The 21,567-nt window shown below is 34.8% G+C and overlaps 1 protein-coding gene across 3 annotated transcripts in view; it reads left to right on the forward strand.

Annotated features, from left to right (window-relative positions):
• LOC145672148 (uncharacterized) overlaps nucleotides 1-20,947 on the forward strand; it is a 465,896-nt gene extending 444,949 nt beyond the window's left edge. Inside the window, exons 2-3 of one of the 3 annotated variants that reach the window (XM_081741523.1) lie at nucleotides 2,045-2,184; nucleotides 20,474-20,947. In XM_081741523.1, coding sequence (XP_081597649.1) covers nucleotides 2,045-2,184; nucleotides 20,474-20,879 — 546 coding nt within the window. In that variant the 3' untranslated portion in view covers nucleotides 20,880-20,947. The remainder of the gene's footprint in view (nucleotides 1-2,044; nucleotides 2,185-20,473) is intronic. The other 2 variants (XM_081741495.1, XM_081741486.1) reach the window with 2 other exon arrangements.
• The last annotated feature ends 620 nt before the right edge of the window (nucleotides 20,948-21,567 follow it).

Genomic DNA, 21,567 nt, shown 5'->3' on the forward strand with positions numbered 1-21,567 from the left:
ATTTTGTTCAAATTCCAGGAGCATCTAATGCAATGGAAAAAGGACGCACATATTCTATTATCTATATGTTAATACAAATAGTATTTTTGATATATAATTTTTTAAAATCACAACGAAAGGGAAAAAGAAAAGCATCTGTCGTAAGTGCCCCAAATGTGAGTGTCGGAAATACCCCAAATGCATATGTTGCACTTAACTATATTTTATGCAGGTTAGAAACACTGCACACTGATGAGCGTACTACCTATGATTACACAACTTTCAGCTGTATGCTCTCCACCATGAATACTGAACAATACAACTTTTACTTCCAAACAAGAGCTTAACAAAACATACACAAATTTTACAATGATCCTTCAATTCTCCCATAACTCTCACACCTTACCATATAAACTTCGACCTTTCTCTTCAAATTATTCTACTTATTTTCAAACTTTTACAGATATACATTCCATACACCCCATAGTTTCACTTAGTACTGATTACGCCAACACTTTCACTTCCAGGTAGATTTGATAGTGTTCTAAGCTTAGAAGTGTCGGTATTCCCCAACTGTCAATCTTCCCCTGAATGACTATAATGTAAGTTTCTGTCACATCAAACCGTTCCTTACTTTCTGGATAACTCTCTAGTTCTAGTTATCTCCCTTTAGGGAGATTTATAAAGAAAGTCCCAGCCTTATAGCAGCCCAGTGGACTGCTTCACTAAATTTGTTTTAATTGTTTTTGAAAACGTATATTTGTATAAAATGGCGCGTTCCAACATGGACGAATTCGCCTGTTCTAAGTAAATTTGTTTTTACACTATTTGTAAAATTACTTGGGGGTTTGGGGCTCAGGACATATAAAAAAGATGTAATAATATATAAAAATTGTAAAGAATTCAATTTTGTCAAAATTTAAAATTATGAACAAATTCACAATTGCGCAATTGTAAGAGCATGACACTCCAGGTGTAAAGATGTTCGTCGCCACCTTGTTCCCCCGGATAACTCTCGTACATTGTCCTACAATATGTGTAAACGTAGAAACGTTTATTGCAATTATCATATTTGTTGAAAATACATATTATTGAAAATGAAAATATATATATAAAAATATTGTTAACTTATTAAAACAACAATTACTTTGTATAACTTAATAATGATAAATGATATTCATAAAATTACAAAAATCTATGGAATTATATGGGTTAAATTCAATAAATGCATAGCTTTCACAAATACGTTGAATACTCATTATTATAATATTTTTTTGTTAGAAGAAAGCCTTTACAGGTGGTTTGGTTACACGAGATGACAAACATCCATTTTCTTGCTTTGCCAACGGGAGTACTTGAGTATATATTTAGATTTTTGACTTACGAAAGTGTTGTCAGAATACGTTTAGTGTGCCAAAGATTTTCTGAAATATCTGCCAATGTTCTCAAATATGGTTTCCTTAAAGTTAAAAAAATGATCATACGTAAAATGTTGATTACGAAAGACGAAATGCTTCCTGAAAGAAACAAATCTCAGATTGAAAAATTGTTCATCTTCTACCGGTATAATATTCTCAAAATTGTTCACTATGAACTGCAAATTATTACAGCAACCTGCTGGAGGTATGTGGACAATGGAGATTGTTGTTTCTTTGCTGGTAAAATTTTGGATGATATCCATGAAGTATACTCCATGGTGCAATGTAGGATGAGCATTCGTGATGTCGAGCCCTTGATTACATCCAGATTATACTACAGAACGGAGAAATTTATGGATTTCTTTGATAAACACGTGGAACCAACAATAGAGAATCGTGTTCCATTTGGTACGAAGATTGTTGATATTCTGAACTGTTGTGCTAGTAGCAATTTTTTGTTAGCAATTATCAGTAAACCAAATAATAACAAGTGTCGTGTTTTAGGTTATTATGAACTTCGTGATGTTAGCACTATAGATGCGGTGCCCACAAGTTTTAAGGTGAACCAATCTACGGGAGAAGATAAGAATTTAAATCGTTATATAAGAAATAATGTTCACTGGAACAACCTTTTCTTCCTCTTGAAGGAGGCATGGGATATTGAGAGCCTTCACGAGCGAGGAAAATCCATTGAGAAGTTTTTGTTCCGAGAATATAACATCTATAGCCGATTGGACGAAAGAGTTACTAGATCTGGTGTTGTTGATAAATTTCAAGTCTATCGTCGGTAAGTTAGTTTCAAGTGCTGTATGATAAATATATTTTATATATATAAATAAATAAATAAATATATATATATATATAGCCTATATATATATATATATATATATATATATATATATATATATATATATATATATATATATATATATATATATATATATATATATATATATATATATATATATATATAATTTTGTAATGTGCGAAGTTCACATAAATTCTCACCTCATGAGGACAAACTCTCTGTATCTGAGGATTTTGTGAAAGCATTGATAGGGAATATCCGTTTATTACCCTCTGCAAACATCAATCTCAACTCATAGGTAAGTTGAAAGAAAATTAGAATAATAAGTTTGAAACTTGTTAGTTTTGACTCTCTATACATTCCCAATTATTCATAATAGAATAGAAGCAATTAATTTGAGTATATAGGAGCAATTAATATTCATACAAAAGGTAACTCATTATTCAAGATAACTTTGGCCAGAAAATCAACTTCAAATTCCTTCGAATTTCGAAGTTATTGTTGAAGATTCGAAAATCAAAAATTGTTCATATCTTAGAAACGACTTAAGTTACGAGGTTGAAACAAAATATGATATACTTTGGTTGAAGGTCATTGTATTTCGCCCTTCAAATTTCTAGCGAAAAGCGCGTCGAAACTCAACCATTCTTGACTTCTACCAGTATTCGTGCCGGACAAAACATTTATGGTGTAACGCGGGTTGCATATCTCCCTGGCTTGTCCGACTTTGGTTTGCCTGATTTTACACCAAGTTGCACCTAGGGTATCTAACCATGGTCAAAAAACATTATAGGTGGGTTGCTGCTGCTTCTACAGTGGAAAATAGAATGTGGTCACTCAAACACAAAGTAAAAATATTTGAATTCGATTTGAAGGACGAAATACATTGTTTTCTGGTCTTCAGTAAGGTCCTTCAAGTAAGACATACTCGTATTTTGTTTCAGTCGTTTTCGAGATATGAGCATTTTTTTATATTTGCATTTTCAACAATAACTTCGAAGTTCGAAAGAATTTGAAGTTGATTTTCTAGCCAAAGTTATCTTTGGATATGATGTATCGTCATCCGCAAAAAAAAAGTTCGCATATACTGTAACTTCCACATTTTCATTAATAACTCGCTCTTCTGACTATATTATCGCTTCTTTGTGCTTTCCTTAACAAAGCAGTGTAATAATGCATAATTATTTATTATTTTAGAGGAAAAATAAAGCAAAATAAGAAAATTATAAGCAAAAAACCTTTAATCTTATGAAACCTTAGTGTGTCAAATAATTACACGAAGAATATCCCGTGGGAAAAAAGAGGGAAAATGACACAGGTATTAGGAAACACTCACTAACATGTGAAGCTATTGAACAGAAACATGAACTGAAGAGTCAACTACGTATTTCTGCGTTTAATATGCAATTCACACTTCATGCACAGTTCCAATATGCAAAATCAGTCAATATCTTCAGTTGAAATTACTGATATAGGGAGAAAATGACTATTTAAAACTTCAGGTGTGAACGTGCGCTTGGAGCGATATATGAGCATTATTACAACATATTTTTTCATGAATTGTCTCGGTGGTCAAGCGTGTTAAGTAGTGTTCTTGAAAGTCTAGCATCGGAGGGCGGCAGTTCGAATCTGTCTCCCGGCAGTTTTGATTTTTTTTCAACATATGGAAACATTTCTTTAAATATAAAGTTCTGCTTTGAAGTGCTTGAAAAAAAAATCAGATGAACTATCATGTTTCAAAGCCTGTTACATTTGTTCACCCTGTCATCATTTACATACGAAGACGCTAAAATGAGGAACGTTAACATTGTTATAATGGGAACAACTTTCTGATTTGAATACCAACCTTAAATCACACGTCCAAAATGAAAATTATTCATGTTCTGATACCTATTGTAATATACAGGTGTGTATATATAGAGAAAGAAAGAGAGAGAGAGAAAGTATGTGAGAGAGATAGAAAACAATATATGCTGTTATTTTAATTACAACGTAAAAAGTTATTGCAATTCATAATCTGGATTTTTACAAAGCGATTTCAACGCTTGAAGCGACTTAATATTCATAAAGCATCTTTTTCTTGAAGTGTCGCAAATAGTCCGATGCTTTGTAATATGTGCCAAACAAATAAATGCATGTTTTTAACAGGATAGTATCGTCTACCTTTTGCTTCAATTGGTGGTATAAAATAATGTTGAGTTGATTTTAACATCCCTGTCAGCATCGAGGCTATATGAGACGTTTACCTACTGATTAGCGTGAAATCCGAACCACATGAACTCACACCGGGAATCGAACCGGGTCTCTTACGTCAAAGGTGCGTATGCTAACCGCTTAGCTACGAAGGAGCTCGGTATTAAACTAGAATAGCACACATTACCCCATATTATTTCACCGAAAGATTTCTGTTTTATGATCAGTTAAAATAGTATTTCTGGACACCGTAGCGAAAAATGTATTTGCTTTTTCAAGTAGTGTACGAAAAATACAAAGAATAAACACAGTAGAAACAAAACCAAGAAATGAATTCAAAGTAAAGTGCTTTGCCTCTCTCGAATAAATCACTCAATGTATTACAAGTGCATATCTCGTGCATTTCCAGTAGAATTATTAAAACGCGCTGGCTTTATAACTTGGCTGTGTGGTCTAGTGGCTGGCATGTGTGTCTGTGGTGTACAGGGTACCGGGTTTGATTCCCGGTGGGAGAACTTTTGGAATTTTAAATGTTCTCGACGTGTCTGTGTTTGTGTCCCTATCATTCAAGGTTACTGTAAAACGTGTATAACCGAGTAGGAAATATACAGAAATTACTGATAAGGGGAAAGCAGACTTTGGTAAGTGAACTTCGGGGCCGCCTTTCGCGACGTAAATTAAGAAGAAAATAAGTGGGTTTAGCGAGGCGCTTGAAATTACAGTAATGATTGACGGTTCGGTGCCCAGTCCGGTTTTCTTTCAATATAAGGATATTTTATTTTTTCTAAATACAACGTTACATTTTTAACATTTGAATTGGTTATAAAAACAAAATCAGATAAACTGTCAGCTTTCAAACCTCTGTCACTTTTATTCACCATCTGTTTGTATACGAAGATGACGCTATGGAAATGCTAGCTCTACCAAAGTTCAAATAGATTTCTAAGTTAATATCAAATTGAAAACACACGCCCAAAATTAGAATATATGTTTCTGCTTTATATGTATAGTTCAATTATACCAAACAAAATCCGCCATCCCCATTCCCTTTGGCGGTAGGAGTAACTTTAAAATTTTAAAGTGGGACCCCCATTTCTAATTGGACATTTCGATTCTCCAGAGAAAAGTGACTGATTTCACCCAGAATTGAAAACAATTCCTTCACGGATGGCACTTTAATCGATACGGGAAAAGGAGGGGTAGCAAAACGTTATGAAAATGTTTTTTGTCAGATCCGTGCTCTGTGGTCATACAGTTAGCATACTGGACTGCACAGTCAGAGATCGTGATTTCAATTCCTAGTAACCCTAGGGGAACACCAAATGAATACATAACAAGTAGTGACTATTTTCATGAATATATGCATCATATAAAAATCGCTTAAAGTTTGATACTAAGATATTATTATTATTATTATCATTCTTCTTCTTCTTCTTCTTCTTCTTCTTATTATTATTATTATTATTATTATTATTATTATTATTATTATTATTATTATTATTATTATTATTATTATTATTATGTTACATATTACTTGAGCTTATAATTAGGAAGACCTAGGCGCAGATGGGAGGACAATATTAAGATGGATCTCGCAGAAATAGGAATACAAAGTAGAAACTGGATCCAGTTAGCTAAGGATAGAAGTCAGTGGAGAGCTTTTGTGAATGCGGCATTGAACCTCCGGGTTCCATAGGCCATAGAATTAGTTAGTTAGTTAGGAGGGTAAGTGTGCCTAAAGTCAGCCGTCTCCAGTAGTCAGCCATTTTTCAGTAAAAAGCATATTAAATAAACATACAGTAGCTTGTTATCAAACAAATAATCAACTACAACTTAAATCAGAGCTCCAGTATTCAACCTCATTTGTTCTGGCCTGGTGTGACTCCTCGTGGTAGAAAAGAAAAATTATCATTTGAGGTCTGCTGATGCAAGTGAGCAAAGTGTGCATTTTGTTAATAAAAAAAAATAAGGAAGAAGCTTTACTTCAAAGTTAAGTTAAAATTATATTATTGTAAAATAGTACGAGTTATTGCTTTCTTCTATGCATGAATGTATCGTAGCTTATTAAAAATTCGTGGTTTATGATACAAAACAAGATATTGCGTAGAAATAAGGGGGCTGACTACAAGTTGCATTTTTGATAACGTTTTCCGGTAGTCAGCCATTAGGGGCTGACTACTGGAAATGACTCTTCACTTCAATTTCCAATGGTCAGCCCCCCATTACTTTCAACGGACGGCTACTGGATACATATACTCCAGTAGTCATCCACTTATCATTCATTCAATTTAAATGACACATGACATACAACTAAGACACTTAACTAATACGTAGAAGACTTTTCTAACGATTTAATGAAAAAGTAACTGTTATGATGTCACTAATTGCATCATACAAGTATAATACAGTTATAAAGTACGGGACAAAATTAAACGATCGAAAATGCCATTAAAACTTATGACGATGTTGGTCGTTTATTTTTGTCCCGTACTTTAATATCAGTCTGGTATTGTAACCATTTCAATTCTTGTATTTTTCTGGAACTAAGGGAAAAAAGGTTAAGGATTTATGGCTGGTCTGAATTATTTCTCTAAAATTTAAAAAGGACAGGTAATGAGTATTTATTTTACCCTAATCAAGGGCGCCGATTTCCCTGTAAATTTGGGGGTCATTCGGATGCGGAAGGTTAGGATTTTAAGACAAATTGCATTCAAATTATGCCAAATATTGTATATTCATAAATACAATAGGGGGCCCACATAAGCTTTGGGGGCCCGGGCCCCCCGGCCCTAGCAGGATCGACGCCCTTGACCCTGATCATAGCTTAGTCTTTTAATCTAAGGTAGCTATGAGGAAGTAAGGGTTATCAATATCTAATTGATTTATTTTTTTAAATTACTCCGCACAATGTCGCGTTTCTGCACGTTTTTAATTCCAAGGCTGCAATTGCTCTTCAACTATTATTATTATTATTATTATTATTATTATTATTATTATTATTATTATTATTATTATTATTATTATTATTATTATTATTATTATCTGTTATCTGCTCTGTTCCTAGAGTTGCCTGATTGCCGAAACAATACAGAATAATCATAAATATTTACATTCTAACTCACTGTGAGCGTGAGGAAAATATGTCTAACAGTTTAAGAACGCGTGATTTAGCGTTTCTTTCAACCAGTCCAAAGACATCTACTGGAATAGACTCAGTGTCAGATGTTTTTGCAATCAGGTGCGTTGAGGATACTCTATCCAAAGAGTCTTCTTATTCTACACTAATGAACACATATAAGGCTATTGTTCTGTCCGAAGAGGATTGATCTGCTATCAGTAGATACTTGCTAGTGAAATGTTCGATATCTTAGTCCTGGAACATACCAAATTTTAGCAATTGGCCGTCCAGAGCCTACAAATATATCTTCGATATCAGAAATAGACGTTACGTCTAACTCAAACCAGGAAAACAATATATCCGTTATGGCATCTTGTACTGAAGCGACGCAAGGTGAAAGGTCTGCTTCTGTTTTTACAGTCAGTAGAGCCAGAAATAACTCCATATGATCTCAGAAGAAATTCAAAGAAAACCTTCGTAAAATACTTCCATATCATCTGGCTTTGATTAGCATCTTTTCTGGCTAGCTCCAATCAAAAACAAAACTACCAAACATGTGCCCAGAGAAAAAGTTCAAAGTGCAGTATCCTCCAAGCATGGAGAAATTATCAGATGGTAAAGAATGAAAAGAAAAGAAAACTTGAAGAGGAACGTCTAAAATGAAAAAGGGAGAGAATACAAAAGAAAGGAAAAATTTTAAGTCAAACAAAAAGAAAAGGACTGTCAAGCCAAGTAGCACCAGTAGTTAAAAAGACGAGACGCAAGAAGTTGTTGAAATGCCGTCTAAGGCCTGAAGAAGAATTCATAAGTGATATTGAGAACGATACACTTAAATATATTGGGTGTCACTTTTGTGATCACTGGTACCACTTAAAATGCACGTGCCTCAGTGAATTATCGTACGAGGAACCTGCTAAACAAGTGCTTATGTGTCCTGAATGTGCTTAATGAACTTCATATTAAAGGGTTAATGTCATAGCTAAATATAAATATCAATGTAAATATAAATAGGCCTATATATTAGTTTTAAATAGGCTAGTCTAGGCCGAGGCACATTTTTCTTAGTTTATGGTAAATATCATACAATAAGTCTTTTTTCCTGTATCGCAATATATTTTCCACCAGGCCTGCTTCTAGCCACAGAGGTTTGGGGGGGCATAGATATGTTAGGGGGGGCAAGTCATTAAAAATCTCTTACACATATCTAAATTGTGTTTTTTGTGTTGAGGTCTGGAGGGGCCACGAAAAGTTTAGGAGGGCCAGGCCCCCTAGCTCCCTCTAGTTGCGGGCCTGTTTTCCACCTAGTTTTTCTTTGTAGGAACTCTGAGTGCAATGAGGAATTGATCTCTAAAATTCCATTAAAAAAGTCAATTCTATAGTGGGCTGAGTACTGGTTAAAGTAATGGCTGACCTTTGGTTTTCATAGGCCAACTACTGTTTTTTTCAGGGTTTCTGGTATTTTCTTTTTCCTGTGTAATTATTTATAAAAGATTTCCTATGCGAGCTACACAAACGTAAAATTTAAACACTGTTCTTTCTAATGACATATGCAGTAAAAGTTATTAGTTAAAAATGATTTTTTTATACTTTAACAAAGTTGAAAATCTCCTTAAATGGTCGACTACTGGCACATTTACCCAATTACTTGAGATGCAAACTATAGTTGCAATTTTTTGAAGGAATGTTGCCTAACTGGAAAGTAGAACTTTACATATTGTTTTGTCTGTGAAACATATGCTTGTTTAGCTTTATTTGAAAGTGTCAATTTTGCCAAAAATATTGAACGTTGGAAAACCGCAATAGCATTTCCTTATACGGGCCAAAAAAAAGAGAGCTGATATTTCTAAAGGAGGCAATCGTAATAAAAACGGATAGGAGATAAAGATAAATCGAAAATGTTATGTTGAAAACATTTTCATTGATTTTGGCTTCTGCCTCAGGCACTGACAAGGTCAGACAAATATTGTCTATTACGTTTAAAATTGCCTAAAGGAAAGTTGAACAGAATACCACAGATCTTATCACTCAGCAATCAGTTGTGAAGTGCTCCCTTGTAGTCAAACAAGCATGTCCAGAAGGCTCCAGGCAGTCATCGATGTAGAAGGTCATTGGACCTCCTATTAGACACTTATATATAAACAGCCCTTTTCAGGGCTACGTATTCCCTTCCATTTTTTTTTGAATGCCAATGAAAATGTATCTACGTCACTTTCAATGAAAATGGAAAAAAAAAAAACATAATAGCAGTGGACAAGACTCGATCGTGCGAACTTGTGTATTGTAATCTCTCACTTATCCCCTGAGCTACGAAGTAACACGTAGATTTTTTTTTTTGAAAAAGATATTAGTAGTTCATAACAACACACTCTCTTTTTATTTAATTCATGTGCCCCTTGCTGTTATCGATGGCGTGAAAACAAAATGCTACACATTACCCCATATCATTTCACCAGTAGATTGCTGTTTTCTGATCAGTTAAAACAGGATTCCTGGATATCTAAGCGAAAAATGTATTTCTTTTTCATGTATTCTACGAAAAACCTAAAGAGTAAACAAAATCGAGACAAGCAACTTTCTCGAACAAACCACTCAATGTATCAGTGTCATTGCAAACAACGTCTCGCTGATGTAATGAATAACAACATGTAGTAAAGATCATGGGGTCTTCAGATCAAATACAGCTTGTCATATGGTTTTGTTTTCTTCAGCACAATAGAATTTTTTAAAAAAATATCCAGTCATGTGAGAAAAACAAATTTTGCAGAAATACAACATTTCGTTTTGAGAGGCGTATTAGCACAAAGAAATAGTTTTATTTCTTGCAATCCAAACCGTGAAGAATGAGCTAATGAATAGCGTTTATGGGTCTTTTGATAAGCACCATCCAGTGTGTTATCGTCGGCAACGTTACGTTTTTTCTTTTCTTTTTTTCTCGTTTTCGCGCATCACATTCTGTTTTTCAATGACTTCTAATGCTAAATTTTAATCCGCTGTTACTTCGTTCGTCGTTTTCACTTCCACCTACAATATTAGATTTAGGCATAGCTGACTATCCTCTAATTTGTATCGAAGTTTTGTCAAGTTTCTAGTGAACGTCAGCTAACCATTTTCTTCCAAGTACTAAATGTATTCAAATATTTATTTCAAACGGCTGATTTGATTTCCCGTGATGATCGGACAGACAAACACGACGTCACTTTTACATATTGACCGCCTTATTTGGAATTTGCCCCATTTCCCCCTCAAAAGTGGATTTTTAAGGACAACGGAAGATGGGCTCACATATTTTAAAATAAGGTGTTTATATCCATTTCCTCTTACGACATATGTGTTAATGAATCCGACTGGACCAAATGCTAAATACCGTATATTTAAAAGATAATTTCAAGTGCTTTATCCGTTTTGCTGTGAAGACAAGACACAATCTCGATGTCATCATTCTTAAATATTGAGCAAAACCGATACAAATTGCCCCTCTTCTCCATTTAGTACCGAAATTTCTAAACACGGTCCGACACGTGCACACTCGTTTTAAATAAGGAATTTATGTATCATATTTCATCTCACAAACGTGAGAGATTCTATTTTTGGCATACATTTTAACCCCCTCTCTTCTGTTTGGATACGCATTTCAATAAAAATGGCGTGACAACAACCTAGTCCGAGGTAGGTGTTAACTATGTTAATAAAATTCATTTCAAACGGTTCAGCCATTTTTCGTTATGATAATACGATAATTCATTTCGTTATGATAATACACAATTCATATAACGTGTTTTTAATTTATATACTATGCAAATATAGGTTAATAGTATTGTTCTGTCTTGTTATTTATTTATTTAAGTTATTTATTGATATAAAATTGAGGTGTTACGTTTAATGTTTAACAATACCTAGCATTTACCATGTTATCAACCGTGAAGTAGCGAATTTTGTGTCTAATATTTATATTATATTCAATTTAATGTGTCACGCTAGTAGCAAATTAAGCATAAATGCGAAAACATTGTTCACTTTCAGTTCTCAAGAGAATTTCTTTCCTGTCTTTCTATTATTTTGTCAATAGCTTACAAAACACTGGCATCAGACTTTTACAATTATATTTTTTAACGTTTTTCCCATAAACTCCCCTGAAAATTTAACCTGAATCGACCCTTACGGGGAATCGAACCCGAGACTACAAGAACCAAAAACACTCGCGCTAGCCACTAGACTTTTTTTATTTTTATTCCACGTTAATTAGTAAGCCCACGTTTCATATAGCCTCGCTGTTGAAAGTGTTACGTGAATATAGACTAGACAAAAATTAATTATTGGTGTCCATTTCAGGATCACTCAGTATTATGTTTTTAAGTGTTAGAGTGTTATAAAATCCAACACTTTTCAGTGCCTTATTAAACAACTTATTTTTTTTAAAAAAGTCTTGAATGTGTATTCACGGATACAATAAGAATAAAAATCACTATTAGAAACAAACATCTGCAGTAAAAGGAAAAGCAGAAACTATTTGTGTAATAAAAATGTATATCTTTGTCAAAATATTTGTGACTTGGTGTAATCTATATTCACGTAACATTCCTCCACTAAAAACATGCTACCGAGTGATCCTGAAATGAACACCAGTAAAAAATTTTGGTCTAGTCTATATTCACATAACAAAAGGAACAAGAAACTAAAAATCAACTCAACACTACTTTTATACCACCAATAGTAGCAAAGGGCAGACGATACTATCCCGAAAAAATGCATTTATTCCTTTGACCCACATTGCAAAGCATCGGACAATTTGCAACATCAATTACAAAAGCTTGAAGAAAAAGAATCTTTATGGACAATAAGTTTCTTACATACAATATTCAATTATAAAATGCCTACTACTTATCTTTCTTATTTAATTTATGGGGCGCGATGGTTCACTGGTAGAGCGCTTACCTTTGGTGCATGCGGTCTCTGGTTTTATTCCGTCCAAGTAAGCTTGTGGTGGACAACATTATGTCCGTGACTTTTCTCAAAGCATTTCCCTTTCCTTTCACTTTCTCATTCCACCAATTCTTATATCATTTTTCTTACTTTAATTATCTTCTCCCTTAGCCTAAAATAGCAGGAGTCTAGAACACTGGTCCGTATACCAATTGAGTGGTGATGAAGAAAGCAATCAACTTGTTAACCTGCCTTCACTCGCTATCGCTTGCTCGACATTACTATATGAATTGTGTATTGAGATTTGATAAAGGAAAGAACCAAACTGGTTACTAATCCAAATTCTCCTCTATGTGAGGACCAGCAATCTAGAACCTTCCCGCCTAAAGGGCGTAATAGTGGGATGTTCAATATTTCATTTCATTTTCTAATTTAATTTAGCTCTTCCACATAATATTTTATCTAATATAATAACAAAATATTATCAAGTGCTCGCAAAGCTGGGAGCGATCTCGGACTCTACCGTAATGTGCGGTAATCTTATTAAATATGTTTCACTACTAGATCAGTTGTTGAATGTTTCATAATGCTATACTAAATTCCATAAGCATTCAAGCGAAATAAGTAAAATTGATGAGATTGACAATTTAAACCGCACAGTATTGCAAAGCTGGCGGTGTAAATATTTACTCCATTACGCAAACTCTGTTTCAAATACAACCATTATTATACAGTTCATTTTCATAAATTTGTTCTTATAGCAACTATATCATTTCCTATTTAAATTCAATTTATAGATAATTTTGTGTTACATATCAGCTGATACTCATGCTATAAACTATACAATAAGTTAACATTCGATGTAAATAAATAAGAAATGTATAATGTTACAGATTCTGGAATTGCAATTTAATTCAATTTTAAACTGTATACATTTTCTATATGATTGTTTAATTTACTTTATAAAAATCCAGATTATGATTTACACTAACTGTTTTAATTAAAAATACAAGCTTATACAGGGTGCGGGGAAAGTCCCGGAACGGTCCAATATCTCGCGAAATCTACAGATCAGCAAAACAAAAATAACACGTGTTAAACAGTTTTGAAAAATCTATCCAATGATACCAAACGCAACCCTCCATTCCCACACGGGGGGTAACTTTAAAATTTTAAATGGAAATCCCCATATTTTGTTGCACATTTGGATTCTTCAGAATAAGTAACAGTGATTTGACCCAAAATTGAAAACAGTGCCTTCACGGATAGCACTTGAATCGACACATAAAAAATGGAGGCGGTAAATCTTTATGAAAAGGTGGCCTCTCAGTGTCGAGCTCTGGGCCATGCGGTTAGCGTACGGGACTCCGGCATGAAAGGTCGTGAGTTCGATTCCCACGCAGAGTAAAATTTTTATGTGATTTTTTTACCCACATAACGAATTCATACATTTTAACTTCCATAAAATAATGCATTTGTCCATATTTATTAATTTGCAAGAAAATAAAAATGGTGACAAAAAGGGCTTATTTTTGTTGTAAATAATCCTACTACTAAGAACTACTTCATAAAGCTACTTTGCAAAACAATTATCGATATTGTATTCCATGTAACTTCATCTTCGCACACACTGTTTTCAATTTTTGATCGAATCACTATAACTTTTTCTGGAGAATCCACATATGAAATAAGAAATAGGGGTTCCCATTTAAAATTTTAAAGTTATCCCCCGTAGTCCCCAAGTAGGTAGGGATAGGTGATTGCGTTTTCTGTCATTGGATAGCTTCTTTAAAACTATTTAACATGTGTTATTTTTGTTTTGGTGATATTTATACTTCGCGAGATATTGGACCGTTCCGGGAATTTTTCCGCACCCTGTATACAGTATTTTATCTCTCTCTTTCGCACTCTCACTCTCTATATTACAACTGAATGTTGCAATAGGTATCAAGAACATGAATAATTTTCATTTTGGACGTATGGTTTAAGGTTGGTATTCAGATCACAAATCTGTTCTCATTATAACGGATGTGGTATTAACGTTAATAAGGATCGTTAACGTTCCACATTTTAGTGTCTTCGTATATAGCCTAATTGATGAACATAGTGAATAAATGTGACTGAGCTTTGAAAAGTGATTGTTCATCTGGTCTTGTGTTTTTAAGCACTTCAAACTAGACATTTATATTTTAAAAAAAATATTTCACTATATTGAAAAAAAAAAGCGTTCCGCACTCAGGCTCGAACTACCACCCTTCGGTTCTAGAATTTCAACAGCATTGCTAAACCCGCTTGGCCACGCAGGCATGCTACGAAATAACGCGTTCTGATATTAGAAATAGACTCGCTCCAAGCGCAGGTTTACACTTGGAGTTTTAAATAGCCATTTTCTGTTTTTTTTTTTTTTTCAGTAATTTCAACTGAAGATATTGATTGATTTCCCATATTGGAACTTCACGTGAAGTGTGAATTGTATGTTCATCTCAAAAATACATTATTTTCTGTTCCTTCAATTTTACGTATTTGTGAGTGCTCCTAATACCTGTGCACTGTATGGAGTGAATTTCCCTCGGGATATTCTTCGCGTAATTATCTGACAGACTAAAGTTTCATAACAATCAGTTTTTTGCTTATAATTTTCTTATTTTGCTTTATTTTTTCACAAAAATCATAAATAATTATTCATTACTACACTGCTTTGTTAAGGAAAGCACAAAGAAGCGATAATATATTAAGAAAACTGAGTTATTAATGAAAATGTGGAAGTTACAGTATATGCGAACTTTTTTTTGCGGATGACGATACCTTTGGAATACATTCACGGCAATCCGTGAAAGGGGAATATTCACCTCTTTATTCGGCTATACCTTTTTTTTACAAGGTTTGTCATTATTTTCGTGGAATCACTTTATCAGTTTATAATTTCTATACTATAAATCATGTAATATTAAAACACCATTTGAAATCAAAGACTTAGGCGAACTAGTGATGCCCACGAAACGCAAGATTTTTCTCGTCAGTTTCAAATTCGAGATGATACGGGAAGCATGTCAATTTTCGTCGTTTCCGAAACGAGAAAAGAAATTTCTAGGTGTTCACTGGCTCAAGATGTTGACGGGATACAGAACTCGTGGCAAGATATCATCAGAGAAGTTGGCTAATGGACAGAAACTAGTCTTAGAATCCCCAATGGCCCACGATCAAAATTATATAGTGTTCTTTTACATGGAAAATTTAGTCGTAGCACACTGGTTTGGCTATGGGTCCATAAAACTGTTAACGAGTCTCTGTAACTGTATCAATCTCTCATTTTACAGTAGAAATGTCATGAGAATTGCATAACTTCAACGTTCACGATCAGATTGCTATAATAAAATTCTTATGCCGTCGGCAAGTCAGTAGACCAAAAAGATACAAAAACAGTGGTGTATATGAATTTCATCAAAGAAGAGATTCAAGCTCCTAATGTCATATTTTTAACCTTATGACGCCATTCTTGAAAATTACTTTAATGGCAACCTGGGGTCCATGCGGACCCCAACCAATAACGTTGTTAGTAGGTACTTTTTTGTTAGGTTTTATTTTTATTATATTGTTAAATACAGTTCCTTAGTTTTATTTACTATAATATAGTAACAATTATATATATATATATATATATATATATATATATATATATATATATATATATATATATATATATATATATATATATATATATATATATATATTACTAGAAAAATATACTAAACACAAACCATTTTTAAACACACACACACACACACATATATATATATATATATATATATATATATATATATATATATATATATATATATATATATATATATGTATGTATGTAGTGCAACATTTGTGTACTACAATACATTCTACTGAAATTTTATATATACTACATTTTCTTTATTTCTACGTGTTTTCTGATCGCTCACGGCTTTCAACCATTTCCATATGGATATCCCTTTTGCGCCTTCTCATTGTACCAAGAACTGTTGTTATGAGAAGACATAACTCCCGGCAAGCCCGGTGCTTCTGAAATAAATATCCATTGTTATATATCATCGCTCATCTAACCATGGCTTTACAAGTCACTTCACCAGGTCTTTTACATTCCCTCGTTCATGCCCTAGATGCTGACAAACATATATTTTGTTTCTGAATCATTATGATGTTTCAGTATTGAACACTCAGTAAATTTTTATACCGTATTTTCCGGTCATACTTGGAATGTAAACATACAAAAAGATATCTTCCACATGTAGGTACCAGTTACTGATCCATAGCTTACAAATTTCCAGATCTGTACAAGTCATGGAAATTCAGAATGAATATTTCCCCGAGTTCACGGAATGCTGATAACTTGTCTGTTTCCAGATTCTCTTGACTAGTTTGAATATTATGAAATCAACAAAAGCTAAGGAGACAGTTGAAACGATTCAGCGACGTCGTTGCTTGGAATATTGGACGTCCATTTTCACTTGGCCACAATTCATTCAAGCCTTCTTCTGCCGATTTTGGCAATAGGGCCAAAATAATGAAGTCTATGAACGCATATATTTCAGTTTCGTCGTTTTCTGAGTTTTACTCCTTTGCTTTCTCAACATAGATTCGAGCTTCTGTTTCCTGCACAATTAGATTTGCTGATTCTGGAGTTTGAAAACTTGGAAGGCAGGTAGTTCATTCTGAATATCTAATTCCGCTGGTTTGAGTTCCTTGACGACATTTTCTGCCAATATCTGGTGTTCTGGTGGGTCCTGTGCACTTGATTTTTTTTTCCACGTGGAGGTGTAAATTCTGTAGTCTTTGTTCCGTGCTCTGTTGACATGTCTAAAATTCGGCTAGAACGCTGCAGAGGGTCATAATTAGAAAACAGGTTCATGTCACGTTCATTAAAGCTACCGGTAGTTCAGTCTCCTTTCCCTTCCTCCTTTCCCACAATTCACGTTGATACTCGTAATGGCTGTCGTCCGATTTAACCTCAGTTGCTTTGCTATTAGTTACTTCTAACATCCGCAGAACGCTTTCTTTAGGCAGTCCGAGACGAGACACTGCAACTAAATAACAGAACTTTCTCAATGTAATTTTGCCTAAAACGCACCGTTTTCTGTATATTTGAGTAGTAATATACTCCGGCAACATTGAAATACAAATAAAATTGAACAATTTCCTCACAAATATTATACAGGAAGTACACTTTTTGTTAAAGAGAACTTTTTTGTTTTAAAAATATGTGTATAGTAACATCCAGTGAGGTATCCAAATTCTAATAGATTAATAACACAAAGATAGTGCTGCCATCTCTGACAATTTTTAAAACAACACAACTCACTTGTGAGAGGAATAAATATTTACTTTTATTTATGTTGTCGTTGTTAGGAACTACCAATTAGCAAGCTTTATTTATATATCTGCACATATGGAAGCATGGAAAACCATGGGGTCCGTACGGACCCCAGGTGTGCTAAATACGTTTTGGTTCTTAAATATGTTTATAATTTCTAAATGCAAAAGCTACAACAAGTAAATTGTTATGAGTGAATTGGAAACATATTAAAAAGAGATGTCCTAGGCCGTGGATAAGAAAATGAAACAAACAGAGAAAATATATGAACATAATAAAGCCTGGGGTCCGCACGGACCCCAGGTTGGCGTCATAAGTTTAAAGATTTTTGTACAATGGTAGGTCGGAAAGTAAGTTTCTCTTGACGGCTATGAATAGTGGTGTGAGTGTAAGACAAATAATATACTGCAGAAATACAGAACTTGGCTTACTTTATTTTTCTACTTAAGAACCAAGAACGTTGATGTATATTGTCTCTGAAATAAGCAACAGGCATATCTTACATTTCATGATTTTACTCAACTATGCCTTTTGGTGATGCGCCAAATCCGCTTTTGCCTGGAGATCCGCCTTTTCATCAACTCGATCTTTTAGGAATGAAGGCTCCGCCGCCTCTGATTCTTACAGCGATAGGCAGATATCGTAAATTCATACAAGGTACTGCAGTTAAGTCCAAATTAGAAGTTTTGTATTATTATTATTTCAACTAAGGTATATCATATTGCTTATCAAGGTTTAAACACTCCTCTTGAGAGAAATGCTTATCATGCGACGTCCTTCACAGCTGTCTTCACTTAATCATTGCTTCCAAAATACCTTCCACTGAGAGCCTTCTCCAAGGCTAGAAAGAGGCGGAAGTCGCTGGGAGCGAGGCTACGACTGTACGACGCATAGACAAGGTGCTCCTAACTAAGGGTGGCAAGCACACTTCAGTCTTCTCAGTCGCTGACAAAACAATTGAGCATTGATTGTTTCAACCTCCATACTTGTCGAGTACAGAATGAGCCGCTGAACCGAACTTACTGCTAACCCTGCGATAACCCTGAGAAGAAACTTATTTTCCGACTTCCTCCTGTATATACACAGATGACTATCAAGATAATAGGAACTCCTTAAAAACGCAACTTAACAGATGAATATGACATTGGACTACCTTTCACTGTCAGAACAGTTCTGATGCAACGTAAAATGAAGTCAAAGAGATTGCGAATGATAATAAATGGAATATTACACCGTTCTGCGCACAGTGTATCAGTCAGTTCCCTGAGAGGATGAAGGCGGAAATTTTCGTCAGATTCGTGTCTTCAAAACGGATCAAGGCTGTTCAATTATGTACAAATTCGGGGATTGAGCCGCCCAGGGGGATATTCAACTTCATTTTAATGTTCCTGAAACAACAACACAATAGTTCCAGCTATGCGAATTGGCGTAGTATCATCCTGGAATATGGCGTCATTGTGCAAAAACAACATCCGTGCCGTAAGATACTAATGCTAGCCTAACATAGCAACATAATCATGAGCAGTAACGTAACTGATAAACGTAAACATAAGACCCACTGGAAACCAGGATATCATGTTCAACAACATCACAGGGCTGCTTCTGTTTCAAGGCTGGGCGGAGACATTTGAGATACGAAAACACGAACCCTGGTTTGAAATAAGATGAAGAATTACTTATCTGTCAATAACTTACGTTTGAAGTCATGAGCGCTCCATGAGGCATTTTCACAGCATCGTGGGTGTCGTGTTAAAACGTTATGATCCCTTATCAGCAGTGTCGCCTGTGAAACTCGCTCTTGTATATCCATATCGTTTAACTCGCGACAGGTTGTGATTATTGACACATTCTGTGGGAAGTGCTGATATCATAATTTGCCAATTCGCTACACACTGCCGTTCTACTGCTCCTCACATAGTATGAAGCAACACACTAACGCCAACAGCCCTGCACTGCGGCCGTCGCCTGACTGTTCCAACCCGGACATCTAACCTGTTTAGAACTCCGGGTGATTCTATTATCTTGATAACTATCTGTGTCTTAATATGGTAAATATACGATTTTTCATACTATCTTATTGAAGGGGAAATGGAATAACTTCCGTCTGCGTACACCACTGTCTGAAAATATATAGCATGAACCACCGATGGTTGGAAAAGTAATGTGGTGTGACAAATCATCTCCATTGCAGACTCAAGATGTCTGTGAAGAACACATTCTCCTAACCATTACAATCGCTATGCTGAGTTGTAAGCGTGTGCGAGGGTAGTATCTGCAAGACTGATGTTGTGTTCTTGTGAGATAGGTTACTACTAATGTTTCAAATTATGTCCTATTCTCCCTTAGTAATGTCTTAAAATTTAACTCCAATACTGGAAACAGCAATATAGAACGTATAGGTAGATTATTTTCGGAACAGTTGTGAGCATTCGTACGTGCATCTCTGAATCCAGTCGCACAGAATGACGTTTCTACAACAGCGCGAAAACAATTGGCTAACAGCTCGCACATACTGACCACAGCGCTTTCACTGTGCGCAATTCATCACTCCCCTTCCATGTTCTGGCTCGCTGACTAGCTTCGCGACAAAAGTCATAGCTGTTCAGAAAATAATTGCAATCTACCTATAACAGTTTGAAGGAGCTGTTGTAACAGTGTATTTATCTGTTTATTTGCAGATTTGTAGAGCCGCCACCTTACAATATGGGAATTAAGCTGAAGCTAGATATCAACTGCCTTGCAGACGAGGCTCCACTGGCATTGGAAAGCAATGACATCGTTACCATCGATCATAAAGTGTCTGATACCGTAATTGAAGACAAAGAAGACCCATTGCAAGTGATAGACGCCATGGAAGAGTTCTGCAATCCATGCTTTATTGGAATAGGCCAAAAGAATAGAGATTACAAATTGAAACTCGAGATTGCCATTAGAAGTCCCTTTATTAATGACAGTAAATCAGAGATCATTATCTTTGTTGCACAGGGAAAATCGGGAACGACCATTCGTAAGCGCAATGTCGATATTATTAATGGATGGGGAAGTAACAACCTGAAGGATATTTACTACTTGAACAAAAATTAATATTAAAAGATTTGTAAAATACCAGATTAATGTACCCTGTTAGAATACATTTGTTAGTAAACTAAGCTTAAATTTTACTCATCTGAGTCATTTCTTTTATTATTAATCGAATGAAATTTCCTGAAATTCAAACGTAAAGATAGAGACATTAGCAAAATTTATAGATTTTTCACCATTCTTTGCAAACAGAGAAATAATTCAAAATTGTATATCATATGTGAGTATCAAAATACTGTTACTCCCTGAGCAAAAAGACCGAAGTTGTTTCTTATCAGTAACGTTATCCCAATCATATTAATTCGAGTCACATGCAGTGTATGGCTAAAAAGTGTCATCAAAGATCAAGACTCATCTGTATGGCACTACTCTAAGTCCTCGGGATACAAACACCACTTCCAATGAAGCATATTCCAAGACACGTGTCACTTCACGATATCAAGCCTCTTCTGGAACATTGGCAAACATCGACGTGTACTAGGCGTCGAAATAAGTGCTTCTGGCGTGTTTGCGCACCTTTCATCCAGTAGGGTGGAGCGTTTTGCACTTTTGTTGGAAATTCGATTACGCCTAGTGCGGAAAAGGTGCCATTAGTGTCACCAACCTTGCTGATTTTTTTATTTTTTTGAACAACCTCTTACCCTGCCCCAACGGACTAAAAGTTTAAAGTGTTTGGTTAGGCAACACGCAC

The sequence above is a fragment of the Thermobia domestica genome, chromosome 2 (genome assembly GCF_964235325.1).
Source record: "Thermobia domestica chromosome 2, izTheDome1.hap1.1, whole genome shotgun sequence".
Classification (NCBI taxonomy): domain Eukaryota; kingdom Metazoa; phylum Arthropoda; class Insecta; order Zygentoma; family Lepismatidae; genus Thermobia; species Thermobia domestica.